The sequence below is a fragment of the Anolis sagrei genome, chromosome 4 (assembly GCF_037176765.1).
Source record: "Anolis sagrei isolate rAnoSag1 chromosome 4, rAnoSag1.mat, whole genome shotgun sequence".
Taxonomy (NCBI): Eukaryota; Metazoa; Chordata; class Lepidosauria; order Squamata; family Dactyloidae; genus Anolis; species Anolis sagrei.
This window is the reverse complement of record NC_090024.1, coordinates 209,037,706-209,051,677: the sequence shown is the minus strand read 5'-3', so window position 1 is coordinate 209,051,677 and position 13,972 is coordinate 209,037,706. Positions and strand designations below refer to the sequence as shown.

The following is a 13,972-nucleotide window of genomic DNA, read 5'->3' as shown; positions in this document are numbered from 1 at the left end:
ACATAACCATCTCCCAAAAAGGTACTTTTCAAATTCCTATTTATTCCCATTCGATCTTTTAACAAAGAACAAAGATTCTTGTGCTCTTTCTCAGCTCATCTTTTCAGTTGCCAACTAGACTGTACGAATATCCAGTGCAATTATTTTTCAATGGTCATCCCTTTAGCAGAACTTACATTATGTACTTTTAAAATTTCCTGAAATGCAGTCTCAACAATGCTGTTGCTGATATCTTCATAAATTTAGTTGATAAAATACCAGAAAGAGGTTCCTTAAAAAACCAGCATATCGCAGTGGCCAAAATATAGGCAATTTTGTTTCATATTACTGTCCATCTCTGGAATTTATTAATGACCTTAAGCAATTTACTACCTATTGGCATGATCTAGTTTACAGGGTTAATGTAAAGCTAGAATATTGCTCTGGCTTCCTTAAAAAGAAGGAAATACAAGTAGAAAGGTAGCCTTGTTAGACTGATGCAACAAAACCAACAAATAATATTGTAGCAAATGAAAGACTTATCAGATTTACTTGAGAATAAACTTTCACTGAATGCAGTTCACTTCATCAATTACATAAAGTGCTGTCTCAGTTGGCCTTTTGGACACATGCTTGGGTAGCAAACAAAGTTAGTGGGATGAAAGAGCGTCAATACAAAAAAAATGTAAATAGTAACTTACCAATTATTAGCTGACTATTGTACAGGTTGAACATTCCTATCAAAAATGCTCAAAGCCAAAAGTGTTTTTGTAATTTTGAGTATCTTTATTTGAATTTATGTATGTAAGGAGATATCTTGCAAATGATACCCAAGTCTAAACATAAAATTCATGTATGTTTTGTATACATATTACAGACATAGCCTGAAAGTAATTTATACTTAATAATTTTGAGAATGAGACCAAAGCAAAGATGTCACTATCTCAACCATCCATGTGCAATTGCCAAAACCAAGGTTACAACAACATCTGTTATAGAACTCCAGTATGCTGATGACAATGTCATCTGTGCGCATTCAGAAGAAGATCTACAAGCCACTCTAAACACCTTCGCAGAAGCATACGAGAAGCTCGGCCTGTCACTGAACACTGAGAAAACCAAGGTGCTGTTCCAGCAGTCACAAGCCAATCCCTCTCCAATGCCAGTAATACAGCTTAACGGTGTAACATTAGAAAATGTCGACCATTTCCGCTACCTTGGCAGCCACCTCTCCACCAAAGTCAACATCGACGCCGAAATACAACACCGCCTGAGCTCTGCAAGTGCAGCATTTTCCAGAATGAAGCAGAGAGTGTTTGAGGACCGGGACATCCGTAGGGAGACCAAGGTGCTTGTCTATAAAGCCATTGTCCTCCCAACCCTGCTCTATGCCTGTGAGACGTGGACAGTCTACAGACGTCATATGCAACTCCTGGAACGATTCCATCAGCGCTGCCTCCGGAAAATCCTGCAAATCTCCTGGGAAGACAAGCGGACAAACGTCAGTGTGCTGGAAGAAGCAAAGACCACCAGCATTGAAGTGATGGTCCTCCAACATCAACTCCGCTGGGCCGGCCACGTTGTCCGGATGCCTGACCACCGTCTCCCAAAGCAGTTGCTTTACTCCGAACTTAAGAACGGAAAACGGAACGTTGGTGGACAGGAAAAGAGATTTAAAGATGGGCTGAAAGCCAACCTTAAAAACTCTGGCATAGACACTGAGAACTGGGAAGCCCTGGCCCTTGAGCGCTCCAGCTGGAGGACAGCTGTGACCAGCAGTGCTGCAGAATTCGAGGAGGCACGAGTGGAGGGTGAAAGAGAGAAACGTGCCAGGAGGAAGGCGCGTCAAGCCAACCCCGACCGGGAACGCCTTCCACCTGGAAACCAATGCCCTCACTGCGGAAGAAGATGCAGAGCAAGAATAGGGCTCCACAGCCACATACGGACCCACAGGGAAATCCATAATGGAAGACCATCTTACTCGTCCAACGAGGGATCGCCTAAGTAAGTAAGTAAGTAAGTAAGTAACTATTTTGGATTTTGATATTCCTGATAATGGATATTCAACTACTAAGGTTGTTGTTGTAGTTCAGCCTTTGATTGCGCCTGCACCTAATCTCTCTGGGGATTCTGGGCCTGTTAGTCATTCTGATGATACTGGGGATTCTTGGTCTGCAAGTCAGCAGAGGAGCCAGCAAGAGATTTTAAGCCATGAAAATGAATGGTCCATGTCTGAAGGCCACATTCCTAAAAGGCAGTTTGATAGGGAAGCAAGGTCAGGAGCAGATCTGAGAACAGAAGATGGTAATGAAAGTCCAGGTGGACAGTGTAATGAGCAGTTAGGTAGGAGATTTACATTCCATCAATATAGGACATCTCAAGAGAGAGTATGAAGGTCAAGAAACTTATTAGACAAGAAATCTTTATCCATTTCCCAGGGGAGATGGCAAGATTTTCTCTCTATATTAGCTAGCCCAGCAGATGGGCTCGTTATTCCAAGCAAAATTGGTGTTGAGTTTGGTCAAGTCAAGGGATTTATAGTTCTATGTTTCCTTTTGTTCATGTTTCATGATTCCTGGTTTTGAAGACTGTTCCTGAATTTCATGTTTTGGATTTATTCTGCTTTTGTATTCTTGGTTTTTGATACTACTCCTGTACTTTGATTTCTGTGAATTATTCCTGATATTTGAGCTTTAGTTTTTTTATATACTATTTTGCTGAATTGCTTCTCATATATATTTTTCAATAAACTGCTTTGCTATTTTACCTTGGACTGGAGTGTTAAGTACAGAGGTGGTTCCCAGCCTTGGAGTGCAACAGTTGTCCAGTGTCTCTGGGACATATTTAGGAGAGAAGTGCTAATCCAGCAACAGCAAAGGGCCCTATTGCTCTGGCATTACTGTGGGGAAATCCTCAGCCCAACAGTTCATGACATTGTTTGTTAATGGCCACCATTAAAGCCCTTATCACTGTGCTTTCTGCATTTTATTTTGACCCCAGGTATCGCTATCCATAAGAATAGATTTAAACAGTCAACTGCTGTAACATAAATAGGGTGAACCTACAGTTGGAAGAAAAGGGCAAATATATTGGGTTCTTCCATACTATTATCCTAAAGCTAGTTAGCTGAAAACAGATAAAGGAGTTATGTATATCAGTTTATACTTCCTTGTATGTGCTACATATCCTGCTAGGATCATCCCAGCAAGTAAATTTCCTAAAATCCTTGTTTTAAAAAGTAAAATGGGATACAGTCCTTGAAATAAATACTGTTGTAATTAGCAAACCTATTATAGAGTTTTCTTGGCAAGATTTATTCACAAGGGGCATCCTCTGAGGATGAGAGAGTGTGACTTGGCCACAATCACCCAGGGCCCTTCCATACAGACCTATATCCCAGAATATTATGGCAGAAAATCTCACAATATCTGCTTTGAATTTGTTTATCTGAGTCCACACTCAGATAATGTGGGATTTTCTCCCTTGATATTCCGGGATATAGGGCTGTATGGAAGGGCCCTCAGTCGACTTCTATGCCAGGGATTCACACCCTGGTCTGCAAAGTTATACTCAGATAGTCAAGCCAATGCACTGTGCTTCCTCTCTGACTTGGAAGTCAGCAGTTAAGCAAAAGGAAGGGCTGGACTAAGCCCACAGCCAAGGTCACTATCTTGTTTCCAGCAAAAGAAAAACAACTTTTAAAGACAGTCAAGGCCACCAAAATATGGCGTGATCCCATGAAAGCTTCAGATTAATTAAAGAGAGAGGGATCCACTGTGGAAATTATGTTCATGTGGAAAATATAACTGCAATATAATGTAAATAATTATAATGCAAAATCTAAAACATAACTATAATACTGTGTACACGTTGCCAGAAAAGGGCTTGCAGGGTATCATTAAAGTGGAGGGATATTAACCAAAGTGTTGCAGAACAGGAAGGCCATCGACACATCTGAAAAGGAATGTGCAAATGATGAGTATCTCTTGCTTTGTCCTCCCCCAGCTTTTTTTCCTTCCATCTTTTGAACTTTCCTAAACACATGTTCATCCCCCATAGATTAGAGAAAGCCCTGTTTTTTCCTGGATCAGAGTACAGTGCTGGACAAATGAGAACCAACACCACAGTGAAACAAGCCACAACAGAAACGGGAAAGCTTTTGTGGATGTTGGGAAGAAAAAAGAAGCATAGTGAGAAACAGATGTGGCTTCACTGAACTGAAAACAAGTTGCAGAACTTTTAGGAATGTGCCTAAGAACTTCCAGAAGGGAAGCTGCAGCAGAAACAAAATATTCAGTGGCACCTTAAAGAGAAACAGATTTATTGTGGCGTAAATGTTCATGGAATAGAGCCCAGCTCATCAGATCCAAGGAGCGCTACGCTACATTTTAGTGCATCAACTTCATACCGGGGGAGGACAAAGAATCAAAGGAAAGCTAAAAGAGAAACCTAACTGGTACACATTTGATGAGTAAACCTAACGTGCATTGAACACAATTAAATTGCCACCTGAACCTCAGAGGACACTCCTATGCTTTACTTTAGTAAGAAGTTCCTATGCTTTACTTTAGGGAAGCAGAGTGTGAGGCACTATAAGAGGATCAATTTTGTAAGGCATTATAGAAAGAGTGGACATGCATGGAGGGCAATCTTTAGTTTCCAGTTCACTTCAAGTGCTATATCTCACCATTCCCATCATTACAAGTGCCCTTCTAGACACTTCTACTTCTTTAATCATGATTTCAGGCTATTTTAGGGTAGGAATGGGATAAAAATAGCAATTTATCACATTTACCAGAGGTCAAAATCAATTGACCCTTTTAAAAAAAATCACACAAGCCCCCAAGTATAATATGGTGTGGGAACTCATGATTCCTGCTCATGGATTAGGATGTGGGAAATTCCAAATTCTAGTCCCTAATGGCCCACAAAATTCACTGGATGATGTTGAGTTTTTGCTTTCAGTCTGTCCAATCTCACAGGGTTTTGTGAAAGGAAGCCATGCCTGGCCTCTTGAGATATTTAGAAGAATGGGAAGATTATAATTAGCACATTTAAAAAAAATCTTCCTATGAGCAGAGTAGTACAATGTCACACATGTAGGAGAGAAACCAGTAGAAGTGCTATAGCAGCAAAGGAGCTGGAACATATATATTATGGGCTGTCTGCATTGGTTACTGAAGTCTGATTGCTTAGGATTCACAGGCTGAATCAGACTCTCATTGTCATTTTATGTGGCCCTCTTCCAGGTGCTGGACTCCAACTCCTGTATTCCTTATCTCTGCACATGACTACAGCCAATGGGAGTTGGGATATAGGAATACCTGGAAGGCTGCCACTTTTTCTGTTTAGTCAGGGGAGTAAGGTCTATATTTAGATACAAGGCTTGTGGATATGAAGCCCAACTTTAACATGTCTTTAAACTACTGGTTCCCAATCTGTGGTCAGTGGACCACCAGTGGTCCGCAAAAACTAAAATATGGCCACGCAGCCTCGCTGTCACTATACCATTGTAATGAGAGTGACTTGTCTCACAAACCCTCTTATAGTGCAGAGGCTTATTGAATACGGTTTTCTGTGGGCAAGCAGATGGCAAGTACTGGATGGCATATGTTCTGAATCAGAAACTAGAACCGATGTGGTCTAGCCAATGCAGTTTTCTGAATCAGCACCCCAAATAACCAAACTGAATCTAAAGTTGATCAAAAACTTATTTGCAACCCTTTTGGTACTAATGTTAGAGAGTCTTCCCTGGTCAAAGTGGTCCCTGTCAATAAAAGGTTGGGAACCACTGCTTTAAAACTTTTCCCAAGCTCAGAGTCACAAGTCCTACTGGACTGCAATTCACATTGTCCCATGGCAGATAATCAAAAGTGTTGGATGCTGCCATTCAATAACATCTGGGAACCCAAACTGGGTAAAAACCCTCTGTATCCACGGAGTCTAAATTCATAGATTCAAAGACACTTTGAGGGGAAGCATAAGGCTGATTGATGTGGCCCTTGATGGAAACAGTTGGCTTGGGAGGATGTGTATATTACACTTGGAGAAGAGAAGGTTAAGGTGATACAACAACCTTCTTTAAATACATGATGGGAGAATATGTTGAAGGTGAAGCAGCAATGAGTTCAGGTTACAAGAAAATAACAACAACAACAACAAGCCATTAGAACAAATGTCATCTGCACTCATTATTCGCCGATCCATCACACAGTCCTAGACACTTGAGAAGTGTCCAACGTGTAATCCAATCCAACAGCCAGCAGAGTGTCTGCTGTGGACTCATCTTGTTGTGTTTCAAATAATAATAATAATAATAATAATAATAATAATAATAGGACTTTATTAATTAATAACCTGCCCTCTCTCCCTGAAGGGATTCTACCTAAACACAAGGAAGACCTTCTTTTCTGTTAAGATTTTACTGCCTCAAAGGTTGGAGGACTCTCCTTTGAAGGTCTTTTATACACAGGGTGGACATGCTTTAACTATATATTCCTGCATTACAGGGGTTGGATGGGATGGCCCTTGTGGCTCTTTCCAGTTTAAGAATGTATCATCCATCTCTAGAGCCAAAACCACCACGTTTATTATGACCATTAGAGCTCCAAATAGTTTTGGACCTCACCATTGGAAGAATGGCTTCACCTGCATGAACTTGCTCAGCCTTTGAGATGACAACCCAGTAGCTTTGCTCTTGGACTTGCCATTGTAGTCTATTACAGAGCAGCAAGCATGAGATAAGGGAGCCTTCCTTAGCATTGGGCCCCATATTTCTAAAATGCCCTAAAACCCCAACAAAAATTGCGATTCCTCCTTATTAAAAAATTGTTGGGGGGGGGATTCATTTCAAAATGAATCATGCACAGAAATCTTCATCTATCATTTTACACTGCTTCTGTTTTGATATCAGAAAGAGTCGGTTATAGACTGCAGTTTCATTGATATGTTCTGCCATTATGGTTTGGTACAGCCTGCTTGAGGGCAGGACATTGCACCCAAAACAACATATAAACATAAATATTTGACATAAATAGGTAGAATTATGTGACATAAGAAAGATCTAAAAACTTGGCTTTTCCGATGTGCCTATGGAGAGTGACCATATATCCCAGCCCTATTGTTTTATCCATACTGTTTTCCTCATATTACACTTTCCCCCACCTTAGTTTAACTCCAGTTCTGTTCCCTATGAGCTCCTCCCTCCCATAAATATACATTTTTTTCATTGCTATCTCATCCAGTTTTATCATTTTATGTTGTACATTTGGCCCACCCACTGTGTTTGATTTCCCATTATGTTATTTTGCACTGTTTATTTTACTTGAATGGCTTATTTATTTTATTGTGATGTTATTTTTGTTGCTTATTTTTTATTTGGCTGTAATGTATCACTGGGCTTGGCCTCATGTAAGCCGCTCCGAGTCCACTTTGGGAAGATGGTGGCGGGATATAAATAAAGATGATGATGATTATTATTATTATTATTTGAAACACAACAAGATGAGTCCACAGCAAACAAGATCACTCTGCTGGCTGTTGTATTGGATCACAATTCGGACACTTCCCAAGTGTCTAGGACTGTGTGATGTATAAGCAAATAATGCATGTAGATCCCAGTAAGGTGGCCTTCTGCAGCTGGCAGATGGTAATTTTATCAGCACCGATTATGTTTAAGTGCAGGCCAAGGTCTTTAGGCACTGCACCCAATGTGCCGATCACCACTGGGACCACTTGACTGGCTTGTGCCGGAGTCTTTGCAATCAGATTATTAAATCCTCATATCGTGTCAACTTTTGCAGTTCTTTCTCTGCAATCCTGCCGTCACATTATTATTATTATTATTATTATTATTAACACTGAACACACACACCCCTTTCAAGCCTGAGGTTAACATTACGAAGGGCTTATTTTCCCCACAACTGTTTATTTACTACCAACCCAACCACACTGGGTTGCTCTTTTGTGCAAAGCAGCAGTGCATTATATAGAAAACTAGACAAAACAAAACACACACACATGCTATTAAGATAATATCCTTTGTATTGTCGAAGGCTCTCATGGCTGGAATAACTGGGTTGTTGTAGGTTTTTTGGGCTATATGGCCATATTCTAGAAGCATTCTCTCCTGACATTTCACCTGCATCTATAGCAGGCATCCTCAGAGGCTGTGAGATCAGACCTCACAACCTCTGAGGATGCTTGTCATAGATGCAGGCGAAATGTCAGGAGAGAATGCTTCTAGAACATGGCCATATAGCCAGAAAAACCTACAAGAACGCAATAATAACCTTTGATAAACCATACTACAAAATACTATTACTACTTCAAACCCTTTTCTCAAGGCAGCACAGCAACAACTATAGTTCTCGCCTCCCAAAGTAATACAAATATTCAATCTGGAGAGAGGTATAGATCCTATCCAAATCAGTTACACCAAAACAAGGGTTAACAATGTCACATCTGTTCTGCGAAACACTACCCAAACTATTCCTGTTTTCTCTGGCTCTCTCTTCTGTGGTTCCACAGTACAATAAGAGCATGTGGAGGGAGATGAAGTTGGAAAAAGGAGGAGGAAAGTTTCCCTCTGTCCAAGAAAATCTATTGCCCAAAACTGCAACCACTTAGAACTACAAGTCCCATCATCCCTTGCATCTGATAGTCAAAAAAAGCTTTGAGGGCCAAGCCTTCCCCATGCGTCTCCAAGTTAAATAAGCTACAGTTAACTTAATGTAACTGAATTCCATGTAAACATAGTTTGGATCATATTACAACAGTCATACTATTTCTTGGGTGCATCTACACCAGGTATGGGCCAACTTGGGCCCTCCAGGTGTTTTGGACTTCAACTCCCACAATTCCTAACAGCCTACCGGCTGTTAGGAATTGTGGGAGTTGAAGTCCAAAACACCTGGAGGGCCCAAGTTGGCCCATGCCTGATCTACACTGTAGAATTAATTAACGCAGTTTGACATCGCTTTAACAGCCATGGGTCAATGCTATGGAATCCTGAGAGTTGCAACTTTGCAAGGTCTTTAAGCCTTCTTTGCCAAGAGCCATGGCTGCTAAAGCGGTGTCAAACTGCATTAATTGTACAGTGTAGGTGCACCCACAGGGAAGGTGGGTTCCAACCCCGACTTAAAGGGAACCTGCTCCGGCTTTTCCCCAAAGCATCGCCCTCCTCCTCCTCCTCCCGTTCGAGATCCGAGAGTGGGACTTTTCCCCAAGGGATCGCGGGTGGGGCGCGGAGGCCCTGCGGAGCGAGTCTTACACGGGGAAGCTCCCGGGATGCCGACCATCGTCGATCCGCGTCCTTCTTGCCCTCCGCTCCGCTTCCTTCCTTCCTTCCTTCCTCCCGTCCTTCTCGGCGGAGGCGACAGGCAAGGCGAGAGCAGCCGAGGCCACCTCCGCCGCCGCGCTAGGCCTCCCTCCGCCTTGGCCCGCCCCTCGCCGCCGACGTCGGCCGCCCTTTCCCCGCCCACTCCGGCTTCCCCTTCCTCGCTGCCTTTGCCTCCCTTCGGGCGCTTGGCAAGCCTCCCGTGCGCTAACTCTACCAAGCCTAGGAAAGTTTGTCTTTCTTTCCTTCCTTCCATTTTTTCTTCCTTCCTTTTTTCTATCCTTCTCTTTCTTTCTTTCCTTCCTTCATCTTTCTTTCTTTTTTGCTTTCCTGCCTTCCTTCCTCCCTTCTCTCTTTCTTTCTTTCCTTCCCATCCATTCCTTTCCTTTCTTTTCTTCCTACTTTCTTTTTCCTTTCCTTCCTTCCTGCTCTAATTCCTTCTTTCTTTCTTTCCTTTCTTACCCTCTCCTTCCTTTCCTTTTTTTCTTCCTACTTTCCTTCCATCTTTCTTTCTTTCCTTCTCCTTTCCCTTCCTTTCTTCCTTCCCTCCTTTCATAGAATCATAGAATCAAAGAGTTGGAAGAGACCTCATGGGCCATCCAGTCCAACCCTCTGCCAAGAAGCAGGAATATTGCATTCAAATCACCCCTGACAGATGGCCATCCAGCCTCTGTTTAAAAGCTTCCAAAGAAGGAGCCTCCACCACTTTCCTTTCTTTCATTCCTATTTTCTTTCTTTCCTTCTCTCTCTCTTTCTTTCCTTCCTTTTTTCCTTCCTTCTTTTCTTCTTTACTTCCTATTTTCTTTCTCTCCTTCTCTTTTTCTTTCCTTACTTTCTTTTTCCTTCTTTCTTTCTTTCCTTCCTTCTCTTTCTCTCTTTCTTTCCTTCCTTCTATTCTTCTTTCCTTTCCTTCGTTCCTTCCTATTTTCTTTCTCTCCTCTCTTTTTCTTTCCTTCCCTCCCCTCCCTTTTCTTTCTTCTTTCCTTCCTACATTCTTTCTTTCCTTACTTTCTTTTTCCTTCTTTCTTTCTTTCCTTCCTTCCCTCCCCTTCCTTTCCTTTCCCCTTCCTTTTATTTCTTCTTTTCTTCCTACTTTCCTTCCCATCTTTTCTCCCTTCTTTCCTTCCATCCATCTTTTTTCTTTCCTTCCTTCTATCTGTTCCTTTCCTCCCTTCCCATTTTCTTTCTTTCCTTCCTTCTCTTTTCTCTCTTTTTTTCTTTCCTTTCTTCTTTCCTTCCTATTTCCTTCCTCTTCTTCTCTTTCTTTCTTTCCTTCCTTCTCTCCTCTTCCTGTCCTCTTTTCTTCCTACTTTATTTTTTTTCTTCCTTCCCTCTTTCTTTCCTTCTTTCCTTCCTTTTCCCCTCCCCATTCTTTCCGTCATCTTCCTGAATCTTCATATTAGGATGTAAATGGTTTTGCAGGAATGGGGGGATTCTGGGAATTGCAGTACAAAAAAAGGAGGGCCCCTTTTCAACCAATGGCGGGAAATGAGTTGAGTGGTCTCTTCCAACTCCATAAGTCTTTGATTCATATAGTTTCTGTTCTATTAAGGACCAGCCTTGGGCAACTCACATTCTCTCAGATGAAGGAGAGAATGATGTGGTCAGAAATAGTCTTGGAAGGCACACAACAACCAAGGTTGTGTCTGCACTGTAGAATTATATCAGTTTGACCGCACTTTAACTTCCATGGTTCAAGGCTATGGAATTCTGGGAGGTATTTTACCCTCCTTTGTCAGAGAGCTGTAGTGCAAGAGCAAACTGCAAATCCCAAGATTTCATAGAGTGGAGCTATGGCAGCAAATGAGATATTGAACTGCTATAATTCCACCGTGTGTACTATATCAAAGTGCAACAGAGGGTATATCTACAGTGGAATTAATACAGTGTGGCATCAGTTTAACACATGCATGGATAAATTTGGGCCCTCCAGGTGTTCTGGAGTCCAACTCCCACCATTCCTAACAGCCTCAGGCCCTTTCCTTTTCCCCCTCAACCGCTTAAGCGGCTGAGGGGGAAAAGGAAAGGGCCCGAGGCTGCTAGGAATGGTGGGAGTTGGACTCCAAAACACCTGGAGGGCCCAAATTTACCCATGCCTGCTTTAACTGCTATGGAATCATACTGGTTGTAGTTTTACAAAGTCTTTAGCTTTCTTTGCTAAGGAGTGTTGGTGCTTCACCAAACTTTAACTCCCAGATTCCATAGCATTGAGCCATGGCAGTTAAAGTGGTGTCAAATTGCAAGAAGTACATGCATCCTCAGATTGAGTGGGCCTTGCCACACTGTGATAAGCCTGTACAAAAAGCGAGATGCAGATGATTTAAACCAGCTTTAAGAAGTGAGCTCCTTTTAAGATGCCGTGTTGGACAAACTTGGCTTCTTTTACACACCGAGGAATTTTCCAGTCCCTGCAATCATGCAGACTTAAGCCCTTATCCTTTCCGATCTCTGTTTCCCGCTTAGGCTACCATTATGGTATCTGCTGTCTGTGTCTGTAAAGCCTGAAGGGAAGGCACTTCAGCCCCATCCACTCACCGCCTCCAGTAAACAGCCTTAGCTGCAAATGTCAGTGAGCAGCTGCTGTCCTTGTAATCTGTGTATGTGTGTGTGTGCAGAAGTAGCTTTCATTACTGGGTTGCTGTGAGTTTTCTGGGTTATATGGCCATGTTCCAGAATCATTCTCTCCTGATGTTTTGCCCAATGATGCTTCGGGAACATGGCCATACAGCCCAGACAACTCACAGCAACCCATAAAAGCCTTCAACAACACAACTTTACATTGTTGAAGGCTTTCGTGGCTGGAATCACTGGGGTTTTCGGGCTCGCCTGCATCTATGGCAAGCATCCTCAGAGGTTGTGAAGTCCTTCTTTCCTATCTCACAACCTCTGAGGATGCTTGTCATAGATGCAGGTGAAACGTCAGAAGAGAATGCTTCTAGAACATGGCCATATAGCCCGAAAAACCTACAACAATCCAACTTTCATTACATTTAGCAGGATTCAACCCAAGATAAACTAGTATAGGTTTGCAATCTAAAAGTTTCAGTGGGCTTTAAACTCGCTTAAAGGCCCCCAGATCCCAACTAATCTTGGAAGATAAGCAGGATCAACCTTGGTTAGCCCTTGGATGGGGGACCACCAAAGAACACTGGGTGCAGTAGTGTCTACTTCAGAGAAAGGAACTGCCAAAATTACTTTTGAATATTCCTTGCTTGAGAAAACCATATGAAATCCATCGGGCCACAATAAGTCAGCAGAGACATGAAGAGAAGTGAGATCAATTTCAACCTAAGATATTTTGCTGCCTGAGACAAAGTTTGGATAGGAGACTGCCAATGAATACTGGGGTGCTGTAGGCTATATTTCAGTGGAGGGAGCTGACAATACTACTATTGCACTGTTATGAAATGGCATCATCATAAAGTGACAAATGACATGAAAACACATATGCAGAAGACTGAGACCAACACTGGCCTAAGATATTTTGCTGCCTGGGGTGATGGGAGACCATACCAAGTGCTATAAGCTACATTTGAGAGGATGAATTGGCAAAATTATATTTGAATATTCCTTGTACAGGAAAACACTGTGAAATTGGTGGGGTTGCCATAGGTCAACAGGCATCATGAAAGCACATATGCACACAGATGTTCAAAGGACCGAGATCAGATATTTTGCTGCCTGAGGCAAATATTGCATCCATTTTCAGTAGCAAAGCGATGGACTGTTAATGTTTATTTGAATACTGGAAATAGGAACAGTGTACCCTTCACTGCATCTGAGACTTGCAGTATGTCCTGTTTAGTGGGTGCTGGGCAAGCAGCTCTATCCTCCATCAGAATAGAAAGGCAGGAATAAACAACCTGGTAGCATTTGCCTTCTGAGGCCTTTACCTTGCTCTGTCCAGTGGAATAGCCATCCCTGATTGCCCTGCCATGAAATCCTTAATGAACCTGTTAGGACTCCATTCTCAGAGGTCATGCATAGGTTTAAGGGACTAATAAGTATCCAGTTAGTGTACTTAGTAGTTTATGTAATGCTTAGACCACTGGTCTTTTACATACAGGACAAACAAATAAATACATAAAGTACATTGTTAAATACAATAAGAAATAGAACATTAAATACTATATAGATTCATAGAGTTGGAAGAGATGTTGTGGGCCATCCAGTCCAACTCTCTTTCAAGAAGCATGAAAATCACATTCAAAGCACCCCCAGCAGATGGCCATCCAGCCTCTGTTTAAAAGACTCCAAAAAAGGAGCCTCCACCATATAAACCAGGGGTCCTCAAACTTTTTAAACAGAGGGTCAGATCACAGCCCCTCAAACTGTTGGGGGGGGGGGGGCAGATTATACTTTGAAAAAAATGAATGAATTCCTGTGCACACTGCACATATTTTATTTGTAGTACAAAAAAACACTGAAACAATACAATAATTAAAGTGAAGAACAATTTTAACAAATATAAACTTATTAATATTTCAATGGGAAGTGTGGCCCTGCTATTGGCTGATGAGATAGGATTGTTGTTGCTGTGTGCTTTCAAGTCCTTTCAGACTGAGGTTGACCCTGAGTGAGGGCCGGGTAAATGACCTTGGAGGGCTGTATCCAGCCTCTGGGCCTTAGTTTGAGGACCCCTGATATAAACCATTA

General features: G+C 42.1%; 1 protein-coding gene across 7 annotated transcripts in view; it reads right to left on the bottom strand.

Moving 5' to 3' along the window:
* The window catches only part of CBFA2T2 (CBFA2/RUNX1 partner transcriptional co-repressor 2), a 102,925-nt gene extending 93,502 nt beyond the window's left edge, over positions 1-9,423 (bottom strand). For all 7 annotated transcript variants that reach the window (XM_060772345.2, XM_060772346.2, XM_060772349.2 and 4 more), the window contains exon 1: positions 9,251-9,423. In XM_060772345.2, the coding sequence (XP_060628328.2) occupies positions 9,251-9,278 (28 nt within the window). In that variant the 5' untranslated portion in view covers positions 9,279-9,423. The remainder of the gene's footprint in view (positions 1-9,250) is intronic.
* Between the last annotated feature and the right edge of the window lie 4,549 nt (positions 9,424-13,972).